The sequence below is a fragment of the Athene noctua genome, chromosome 2 (assembly GCF_965140245.1).
Source record: "Athene noctua chromosome 2, bAthNoc1.hap1.1, whole genome shotgun sequence".
NCBI classification, from domain to species: Eukaryota; Metazoa; Chordata; class Aves; order Strigiformes; family Strigidae; genus Athene; species Athene noctua.
In genome coordinates this window covers 41,900,906-41,912,244 of record NC_134038.1, presented here as the reverse complement: position 1 = coordinate 41,912,244, position 11,339 = coordinate 41,900,906, and the positions used below count along the sequence as shown (strand labels likewise).

Below are 11,339 nucleotides of genomic sequence, written 5' to 3'. Positions count from 1 at the left end.
CTTTATTGCAACCCACAGATTTTCTTAGCTTTTTCCCTTCTGATTCTTTTACCCATCCTGTTGTGGGGTGGGCTTAGCTGCTGGTTGGGGTCAACCCACCACAGTAAGTCATAAGCATGCTCAGCTGACACTTTATAAGTGAAGTGATGTTTAATACCAGTTTTGTGAGTGATTTCTTTTTTTTAAATGCTCTCTGTTCCAGGTTCCAAGATTACTGAACTTCAGTCTTCCTCATAGGGGGCAGTAGCCCAAAGTCAGTGCAAATAACTTTAGTATTGGTAATTATTTTTATAAGATGGGTGTGGGGAATCAGTTTAGCTATTCTTCCAGAACTAACTTAGATCCAGAATTGGTCAGGGGCTGGTGGTATCTTAATTATTTACTTGCTTGTCCATAGTGAAATAATACTTCAAAAGCTCACATTAAAAAAGCAAGCAATTCATAGCTTGTCACTCTGCAAGTCATGTAGACTGGTCCCTTATTAGCATGTGTAGCTAGCTGTAGCTTTTCCAGTTTATAGGAAAAGTAGTGATGGGGGTAGGGTTGGGAGCTTTAATTGTGGATCTGAGCTGCAGACCTGTTCTTCCTGGGAGCACTGTTAAGTTTAGCTCAGCTGTGCCAGTCAAGAAGAATCTGTAACTTCCTGCTTATCAAATGAATTTCTCAGTTATGGTAACTGAGAAAAATCATTACACTACTTCAGGCTGTTGTTGGTGATCAAATTAACCCTGGGAGCCATTTTAACTGCATCATTTGGTTACTAAATGATATGTCTCTGGAACCACTGTGGCAAGCACTTACTGGCAGTAATTGGTGGTTTCATGTAGTGCTGGTATGATTCAGCCTTACAGGCAGAGGACCTGTGGCCTGTAGCAGTCCTCTTGAAGTTCCTTGGCAGGTGAGTTTGCTTAGGTTAGATGCAGAGGTCAGCATTTCATAGCTGTTTTTACTTGGGAGTGTAGTTTACTATTGCTCAGGTAGTTCCTTTGTGATTTTTTCAAGCACCCTGGAGTAAAACGAGTTGTGAAATTGCACATTAGCAGAAACAATACAAAACCAGGATGTGCTAAAAGGTAAAACAAGTTACAGTGCAACTTTTAAACTTGGGCTGGTACTGTAATACAGGGCAAGGACAAGTAGGGTGGAGGTAAACAAGCAATACACATGTAAAGCTTTTAATGGAATCCAGAAGTCAGCTAAGACACTTCCAGGCATGTGTAGAATGTGATTTTCTATATTTGGGAAATAAATATAATGAAAGGTGAAGAAAGAGGGCAGACACCAAACACTGCTGGAAGATTAAGACTGGTAACAGCAGGCATGCATGATATGGCTTAATCTTTTTTCATGTGCCTTCACCACACACACTCATTGATTACATAAAAGAATCAGTTATTTGCTAAGCCAACTGAGTAATGTGGCTGAAATACCAATTTGCTTTAACATCACACCGTTACCTTATTGAAAAATAAGTTAAACTCCAGCATAATAAAAAAATTGGGGGAAAGAAAATACAGCCCCTAACCCTAAAAAGATTGTTTTACAATGCTAAGAAACATGTTTCTCCTGGACATACTGACAGGGCATCTTCACAGCAGCAGTAGAGAATACCATCAGAGAAATAACTATTGAATTTGAGTCACAATTGATCTTGGGACAATATCACAACTGCAGATGCTTGTTGCTGTAATAAGCAATTCAAAGACCATTTCAAGTCTAACTTCAGAACAGATCCTTGAGGGAAATCATGTCCTTAAGTCCTACAGAGAAAGTAAGCCTAGTGCAACACAGCTTTGCCATGGGATTAAGATGACAAGGGACTGGATAAAGCCAGAAGCTGTAGCTCTATTTAAATGCTGTATTTAAATTCCAGGAGGATGCTGGAGATTATTAAAAGGATAGTAATACAAGTGATGAACAGCAGTAGTAATAGAGCATAAGACTAACTTCAGGCACATTATTAGGGGAAGATTTATGTGTATGTGTTCCCTGTTACAGGATCAGTTTTATGTTTGGCTTCCTTTCAGGGTAATACATTAGTGCTGGTTTTCAATAGGAAAAAGCAGTACAGAATATTTTCTTTTTCTTTTTGCCTTTGCAAATAGCCACATTTGGAAACTAGATAGTAGCCTAGACTGGCCCCCAGAGCAACAGCTGCCTCAGTGTTCAGAGTAGTACTTACCATCATATGCATCTTTACTAGGAAGCCAGGCTGACTATGCAAGAGGTACATACATTATGTCATGAGACATGGCACTAAGCTGCAAGCATCCTTGAGGACTTAAGTTCAGAATGCAAATGCTGCTGCTTTTAAACCAGTTCAAACAGCAAGCTATGATGCATTCTATGTAAATCAAACAATGACTGCAAGTTAAGAGCTCTTTAATTACAGAAAAATAGGTCTTTAATTTCAAATCTGATATAATTTTTGACAAGCATTTTCAGTATGATAGTCCATGAAAAACAAATGCATACACTATGGAAGTTAAGAGCTCTCAGTGAAGTCACCATCACAAAGTTGCAGTTGAACAAAGCTTCTTGTCTGGTTGAACTTCAGCAGCCATCATTGCACACAGTTAAATTCCTTTAAAAGATTTGGTTTAAAATACGAGTTCATTTAAATGTCTAGAGGGAAAGGCACTTAGTACTGCAGTTTCCAGAACACGATTTGTTTGTCTTCCCCTCCTGTAATAACACTGGTGCACTGTTCATTCATCCACATGGATGTTACAGCACCTGGGGAAAAAACAACCAAACAAGTAAATCCAAATGCAAGTAAGTGTGGTTCTCAAGATGATGGAACAGATCTTTTTAATAGAGTTTAGGATCATCTGATCATTAGTTGGGATTCAACTGACACCACATATGCTAAGAAATTTTAGTAGGCTACTAAGTGGCTGCTCTTATTCACAGTAATGAATACTACTCATGCTACATTGTGTCAGCTGACTTTGGGTACCAGAGGGACAATGGCAGTGCCAGTGTAGAACACAGGTGGCACACTGGCAAAAGGATTCATGGGGATAAGGGCTTGAAGGGGTTTCTCTAGGAAGGGAGATTTTTCACTCTGCCATTTGGACTTTTCATATTAAAACTGTGTTCACATCTTCTAGCATATGCCTAGAAGACCACTCCTGAAGATTCCCCAAGCTATAGAATGATTGCGATACAGGTCAAGTTCTACAGTATAAGCTTAGAGCAGAGAAATTTGAAATAACTATTCATGAAGGCAGCCTTAAAAACCAAACTGAATAAAATGAGATAGTTCTGCTCCCTCACACATCCTGGTTGCCACTGTACTGAAGAATATACAGATACATTTAAGCCGCCTATAAATCCCCACCCAAAACAACAGTGAACTTAATTTGTTGTTAGACTCACAGTCTGGACAGACTTCGACAAAGTATACAGTGCAGTCTATACTACACTTTATTAGGGGTATGAGGTAGAAAAAAGTTGACTCTTGGAATATTGTGTGAATTAAAAATCCCAGGCCATTTACCTTTGGTCAATCTTCTAAATAGCAACATTCCTCCATTGTTATTAAATTTCCCTGAAAGCTGATGTAGACCTACCGTCAGTTCTGGTGTTCCAGACAGCACTAACATCAAGAACAGCTCACTGACTGAGCAGATGACTCTCAAACTTTTCAATTCTAACAAAGCTGGAAAATAGGAATTTTCCATGCAATTTGAGACAAGAAATAGTTCAGGCATACCTGTATGTCCTTTGATTCTTTCAATAACTTTTCCACCAAGAAGGTCCCAAATCAGTAAATCACCAGTCTGACTTCCCGATAAGATGGTATTTCCATCCCATCTGAAGCACCTGCAGGTAAGTCTGAAATCAGTTCACTTCAAGGTTTTGTATAACAAGTGCTGAACATTTCCAAACTGACTAAGCCAAAAAGAATTGAAAATGGAGCTACGAAACTGAATGAAACTCCACCCTTTAACCCAGTCTTTCTGGAAAGGCTATTCCCAAATTATCTTAAAGGGTCATGACCCAAACTTGCTTCTTTGACTGCCCTAGACCCAACCAGACCTTCCTCAGCAGAAGGATGAAATGTATTTCCATAACAGAAGAGGACCCCTCTTGTGTGTGGAACTCATCTCATGAACCACCACTTTTGCTTCTGTCACTTCATGTTCCTGAAACAATCGCCTGAAGTGCAAGTAGGTCTTTCAGGGAAATAACCAAAGAAAATCATATATATACAGATGCATATACATATATTTTTATGTATCCACGCACACAAGAAGCCAACAAGTGTACTCCATATACAGCTGTTATAGTTTTACTCCAGTAACTGAGTAAGCATTGCATCTGTTTATGGTTTATCCAGTAAAGAACTGTATGCATTTTGGTTTGTGAAAAAAAAGTGATCACACTTTCATTTAAGATTAGCTATTGTAATTATCAAACAAAAACAAAGCATTGAACCAAAAAAAAAAAAAAAAAAAAAAAAGATTATTGACAGACATTATTCATGTAAGAGAATTTTCTCCTTGTTAGACATTTCAGTAGCTCAGCTGCTGGAAGAGCTGGTTAGCTACAGCTCTCATCATCTTTTGTGAATGTTAAAGTTGCTGAAAAAAACATGAGTTATTTACTTATCTACTTGTCTGGTTTTGTCCCACTTTGGAAAGCTTGGTCATAATGCACACATGTTAGAATGTCAACCTTTGCACTTTAAAAAGTAATACAATAAAACACTGTTGCTGGTATTGCTGCCCTTTTCATTCTGCTATCATCAACCATCAAGCATCTCCACAGTTAACTAAGTTGGCCACACAGCCTCATAATCTGGATGTTCTCAGACTTACCTCTGTGGCTCATCAGCGGTTACAGAAGATATAAGCATTCCAGTCTGTACATCTATTACTTTAAAACAACAGTCCTCTCCTGTGCTAAGTAGATGTCTGCTGTCTGTACAAAAGAAAAAAACAAACAAGAACACCACCACCACAAAAGCATGTTTAGACATTAGTTCTAGTTACCAAAATAATTTACTATAAATTAAGTCTCTGAGCAAGCAATGATAAACAAAATTGGTTTAGAGTCTAGACCACTGGTCTACAGTCTAGTATGGCTTTGTGTACAGTTAATAAATTATTTATAATGGAGATGTGGGTCAATCCAAAACATATCACCATCCCCCTTGAAGTAGTAATTCCAGTGACAAGGATATATTACATGATATCAGGAATAAGATTCCCTTTGAAACCCCCAACAGTGCATATTAAAAACTGAAATACAACATACCAGGACTAAAAGCAGCATCAAACACAGTCCCAGAATGACACGGCAACTGGTGCAACACTGTTGCTGTAGTAACATCCCAAACACTAATGGTACCCTCTTTGGTTCCAGATGCTAGCATAGTATTTGCAGCATTAAGGTTGATTGTATTTACCTAGGAAGTTAAACATCCCATGATTTTCCTATTCTTTCACATAAGCCATCTTGAGACAGATTTTAAACATACACAAAACAAGTCTCTTATCTGTAAGATGGTATTTTATTTACAAGAAGCTTTTACATTTAATTCTGCAACATTAAGTAAAAGATAGGTCCCTTTGATAGTATTTTAAAATACTTTTTCTTTGCAGAATCAGAAATGCAAATTGGCATTTCAGACTACTTTTAGTACCCATACTCTCCATCTAAATGCAAGACTTCACCCTTAGGGATAAAAGTCTCTTTACTTTTAAAGAACTTCCTAGCCATCAGTTCTTTCCAATTCTCTTGGGTACAGTTCTTCAGTGTTATCAGAACTGTTTCAGTATTTGCCTATGTTTTGACCTGTTAAAAAACTAACTCCTAAGAAGATTTAAAACACAGTAATTCTGAATATCCTACTAGAATGACATTAGAGGCTATAAATAAAAGTGTGCATATACACATTTATTATTCACTACACACAGTGTGTTTATATATTTACAGTGAAATTCACTAATATATTTTACAGCATGATAAACAACTCAAAGGAATTCTTTTTCATTTGCTTGCCTCTGGCAAAGATACATTAAGAAGCAGCTGTAACAATAAAAATACTTGAAAAAATATTAATCTGTTTTCAAAAACAAAGAAGCAAACAAAAAGCCCCAGTCCTCCTTCTCCCCCCTGGAACTTTGTGCATGCAAGCTGAGCAAGAAAAAATAAGAAACCTCTGTTTATACTGTTGCTTCAATCCCCAGGAGTGGACCTTTCAACCAGGGAAGTCGGGGACATTGGTGCAGGACACATCAGACAAAAAAAACCAAAATGAAACAAAAAACCCTACACACATACTTTCCCAAACAACACATCCCTTCAGCCCCCTAACCCAATCCTTATGCTTTACCACTAGATCTTGACTTCAATTTTAATAAGCAACTAATTTTCATATTCTGAGATATTTCTCTATCCACATACTTACACTAACATCGTGTTCTAACTCTGCAAGCAGTTCAAAGTGGTGCTTTTTATTGCTCAAGGTCTCTCCAGGGACACAGTGCCACACCTACAACACAGATATTTAAGTTTGTTCAAGGAAGCATTAGTATAACCCTGGATGAGTTTCGTCAGTACTGAATTCTCACATTACAAGGAGGGCTGCTTGTGTTAACTGTGGGTCTTGTCTACGTGGCAGAATACAGCAACAGCAAATGGCACCTGAACTCATTTACCCTAAGCAGAGCTACATACTAAACATGACTATGCTGATTCCTGATAGTTTACAGAAGCCTACTTAAGTACAGGTATATCACTGCCCTGAATGTAGACTTTGGGAAATTCTTTCCTGTCCCTAACTTCCAGATTATCTTTCCACCTAACCGCAGGCATGCTCTTTAGATTAGCAAGTTCCTGGTTCACTTATCTGAAGAACTTAAGTTACAAAACTATTAAACATTTTAGAAGCCTATTCCATTCAGCAAACAAAATCACCAGTCAAGGTCACAGAACGTTCCAGTTCCTCCAACAAATATTGTCTGCCTCCAAAAACCCCACATTCTGAGTAAGTTAGAATGAATGAAATTTCTTTGAGTACCACTTTAACTTTGAAATGGTTGAGATAAAGCTAAATGAAGAAGGTATTCTAGAAATAAACTTGGTGATACTAGTTAGGTTATTCTAGTACAACAGGTACATCTACTTCAAAGCATTTGGCTGGCTGAATATTACAAAGTGCTAGCTATAAATAGTTACTGAAGTATAACAACCCCATACCTTCACAGTGGAATCCCAAGATGCAGAATATAAACGCCCATCACACCAACAGATCTTACTGACTGCATCATCATGTCCCATTAAGATGTCCTGTCGTCTTCCAAATGCAACTGAATAAAAATATCTAACAGGAAAAGGTTATAAAAGCATTGTGTCTTCAGAAAATGTAAACATTTTTTTCTAAATAGATGAAAGTAACTTAGCTTCTACAGTCTCTAACAGAAATCTACTGGGAAAAAAAAGTAGAAATATAGACACTGCATTTTAACAATTAATCATTATCTAAAACCATAAACATAATGACCAAGGCACTAAATGTAATTCAGTAAAGTCGATAGGTAGTAAATACACACATATGATTGTCCCATGAAGAACTTATGACAGTGGTGTCTCCTGGTAAGATTAGACAAGATGACAAAGCCTGTAAGAAGAAAAAAGTAGTGTTGAATTTCTTACCCCAAATCAAAAGAAGTACATTAACATGCTTTTGGATAACAAGAAGCATTTTAATCTTCCATACACACAACATACTGGTGTTACATGAACACTAATCAAGAAAAATCTCATAGGTTGGACACTGAACAGCAAGAATACTTAAGCCCTAGTAAATATAAAGGTAGCAGTGAAGTTCAGAAACACATGCAGAACTGATGGATCTCCTTTTTCAAAATGCTGGTATTTCAAGGACATGGTATGTAATTCCTCACTGCGGAGAAACTGGACCAGCTCTTCATCTTGTAAGCTACTGCCAATTCTAGATGCAAACATCTAACCAAAACTAAAAATGAAGGTTTCCTTTGATGTTTGTTCTCCATGACAGCTACTTATCAGCTCAGCTGTTTCAAACAACAAATGTAACTGTCTAATTTCTACTATTCTCAACAAGCAACATGCTTTACAGACAGCTGCTCAGTTACATGACCATCACTGGGAGGAGCAAGGGAAAAAAAAAAGTCATCCCAGTGCTTCTACTAGTATTATTAATGGTTATTTTTTAATCTGTTCTAAGAAACAATAAGCTTCTAGACTGTAAAAAGACTACTGCTTCTAACACTGCCTCAACAGATCAGCACTAAAGCTACAGAGAGGAGAATAATAAAGAAAAAAGAGAGTATACAAGGCCTGCTCATGAAAAACTGACTTTTGGTCTAGGAGTCAGCAAAGAGCTCCCTTTTTAGTGCCAAGAAGTCCTAAGTTTGCCTTGACTAAAGCATCGGGAATTGCTCTATCTAGATCAACCTGGTAGCATGTGCCATGGCAGGCCATAAGGTCTTGATCCTGCAGGTTACTTTGGGACCTGGTAAAGCATGCTATGTCTTCTGTTTGGGCAACCTATTTGCCTTTTTTGTTCCTCCTAGAGATAAGGGTACAGAGAATGTTGACATATCCTAGTATCTTGCCTCAATAAAGGACCCTGAACATGACAGTTGGAAGTGAATCTCTATGACCCAGGTCTGGCCACAGTGCTCAAGCACAGAAAGTCAAGTATGGAATCTCTTTACAAGTTTTGTTTTAAAAAAATGTTGTTCAGAGGTTGCTGAGATCACTGCTCATTGAGGAAGGATGGCTGAAATTCATCCAGCATAGATTCCACTCTCTGTGCTTGGTTTTCCTCTACTGGCTGACTCACAGCCTTCAAACACTTGGGAGCAGTAAGGCAATGCTGGTTGCAAGCACATAGGTGGAATTTATGCTTTGTGATTCTGGTCCCAGTGGCAGTTCAGGGTTGTTCAGAAAGACTTCTCTGCTCATGCCAGACTATCTTTGTCTACAGCAAGCCCTTCCCTGGATAGCAGAGCAACTCAGAACAGAGCTAACACAGAAGCAAAGCACAACCATTTAATGCTCCTTCCCATGTTTGTAGAATGTGCTCTGTCTCCCTGGAGGCCTGACAGAGTCTCAATTCACTCCGCTAAATTATTCACACACAAAACAATTGAGTAGGCAGGAGAAGAAAAGAGACACTGATGTAAGTTAAGAGCCATTTCTGTGAGTAGCATTCAGAAGATTCCCAACAATCTCATTTTTATTTTGACAGCAACTTACCATGTTTGAAAAGGACACACTTCTCTGGATTGATTTTGACTCTTTAGAAAACATCTTTAAAGTTGAATCTGAGGATAATGGACAAAATAGAAGATAAAAGGACTGTTTTCTATTATAGAAGCTGGTAATTTTGCTCCTGTTTGAATATTCAAATCTCTAATATGAAAAACAAGTATAGGTTTCTCATAGTCTTTGAGAAACTCTTATAAGCTTGTGACTGGAGCCTGGAACTAGCCTGTTTTGCATCAGTTACAGATGTACACCTCCACACCCATCAAACTCTTAACAGAGGTCTGGTATCTAAAGGGAGAAATTATCACCTTCCCAAGCCTAGATATAGATAATGCTGAAATCCTTGAGTCAAAGTGATCTAAAACTTAAATTCATGTACATAAGATGTTTAATTACAAAAAATGTATATTTAATCTGATTTCTATTATAGATGACTTGCAAAGGTGACAATCCAAAAGTAAAACAGAAATAGCCTTTGCATATGAATACTGAAATTCCCCCAAACAGTAAGAAAGAATTAAGCATGAAGTGAAAACAAGAATCTGGCATTTGTCAGATTAGGGCTGCTCTTTTCATGACTGTAAAAAAAAAAATAGAACTCACTGATACCAGAAATATCCCATTTAATGTTGTAATCTTCTTGCTCTCCATGAATATATTCATGGGGTTCAATCTTAACTACATTTCAGAGTTTCATGCTGTTTTGTTTACAACATGTTATTTGGTCTTACAACCTGCATTTACACTGCAGGTTCTAGTAAATGCCTTTGCAATAATACTTACCCTGGGATGTAGTGAAAACAGAAGACCCGTTGCAAGTGACTGCTATTCCAGTAATTGCCCTGTTTAATACAAGTAAGCTTATAGGTGATTTCATGGGTTTTGAAACTTAACCACCAAACTGTAAATTGACTAGAGTTGAAATTTGTTATTTGATCTCTCTAAGAGCTAAGACATTCAAGGAGATTAAAAACACTACAGTGGTGTGGTTATATGCCTAGAAACAAAAATATACCTTGATATGTGAAACATGAGTACAGGTTCCCCATGTTGTTCTACAAGAACATCATCCTCATCAGAAAGGACATGCCCATGTGAAAGGATAAACAGTTTCACAATCAGTCTTTCCCATTTGGGATTAACTACAGAGTCAGGAACCTGCCTACAAGCAGATACTGAATACCTCAAGTGTCAGGAGTCAGAACTTGCATGTCTTTTCTCCTCAGATTTGACACTGGCAAAGTCACAATAGTCTAGAAATTTAGACATATAGCTTATGTCAGGGAGTTAGTTGTTAGGAAACACTGCGTTCTGCACAACCAAAATTCGGATATACAGGCCTACTTCTTTTTTTATTTTTCCAGCAGTCTTCAGAAAAAAAGAATCAGAAGTTGAATTTCAAGTCTGTTTTCAGGATCAGGACTTCCCTAACCCTAACAACCTGGTAAGGCACTTTTTTCACTACAAATATTACTTTGTTTTCTGGACAAGAGAATATATCTTTTCTAGACTGGGTTACAGTCACCAAGAAAGTAGCTGCGCTCCAGGTAGTAAGAAATCCTTCTGCTAGTCCAGCCACTATGACAAGAGATGGGGCCAAAGGAAAATCTGTTCTTTGAAATACAGCTGCTGCTGTTCATTGTCAGGTATTTTCAAAGTTCACCTGAAGTGCTCCTGCTGACTCATGACTCCCTAGGAATCCATTAGAAGAGTAGTTTGGTAGCTGGATTAACTGAAAACCTGTAGTTGGAGACTTGGCAAACTGCTCACACAGCAGCAGTTCAAGGTGTACAGTAGCTAAATTTAAGTGGTTTAACCTTTCAAATAGAATTTAGGTCCTCCTGGGGTTATAAATAAATAAATGGAAGTCTTTATCTGGCTGCTGCTATCACAGTTTTAGAGAAGGGTAATCAATATCTGCTTTAGGTACTAGAATGATAATGAACTTAGCTCTAGATCTGTATAAGAAACAAACAAACAAAAAAATCAAGCTGACAAAAATACCTTTTCTGGATTGACACCCATGATTTTACTCAAACTCATCTTGTGTAATCAAATCAATGAGCTGT

At 37.8% G+C, this 11,339-nt stretch overlaps 1 protein-coding gene across 3 annotated transcripts in view; it reads right to left on the bottom strand.

The window, feature by feature from the left end:
• Positions 1-2,376: 2,376 nt before the first annotated feature.
• NSMAF (neutral sphingomyelinase activation associated factor) overlaps positions 2,377-11,339 on the bottom strand; it is a 39,577-nt gene continuing 30,614 nt past the window's right edge. For 2 of the 3 annotated variants that reach the window (XM_074898923.1, XM_074898924.1), the window contains 9 exons: positions 10,054-10,112; positions 9,259-9,326; positions 7,566-7,633; positions 7,213-7,336; positions 6,422-6,505; positions 5,266-5,416; positions 4,827-4,929; positions 3,719-3,828; positions 2,377-2,736 (listed from right to left, as the gene is read on the bottom strand). In XM_074898923.1, coding sequence (XP_074755024.1) covers positions 2,642-2,736; positions 3,719-3,828; positions 4,827-4,929; positions 5,266-5,416; positions 6,422-6,505; positions 7,213-7,336; positions 7,566-7,633; positions 9,259-9,326; positions 10,054-10,112 — 862 coding nt within the window. In that variant the 3' untranslated portion in view covers positions 2,377-2,641. The remainder of the gene's footprint in view (positions 2,737-3,718; positions 3,829-4,826; positions 4,930-5,265; positions 5,417-6,421; positions 6,506-7,212; positions 7,337-7,565; positions 7,634-9,258; positions 9,327-10,053; positions 10,113-11,339) is intronic. The other variant, XM_074898926.1, reaches the window with a different exon arrangement.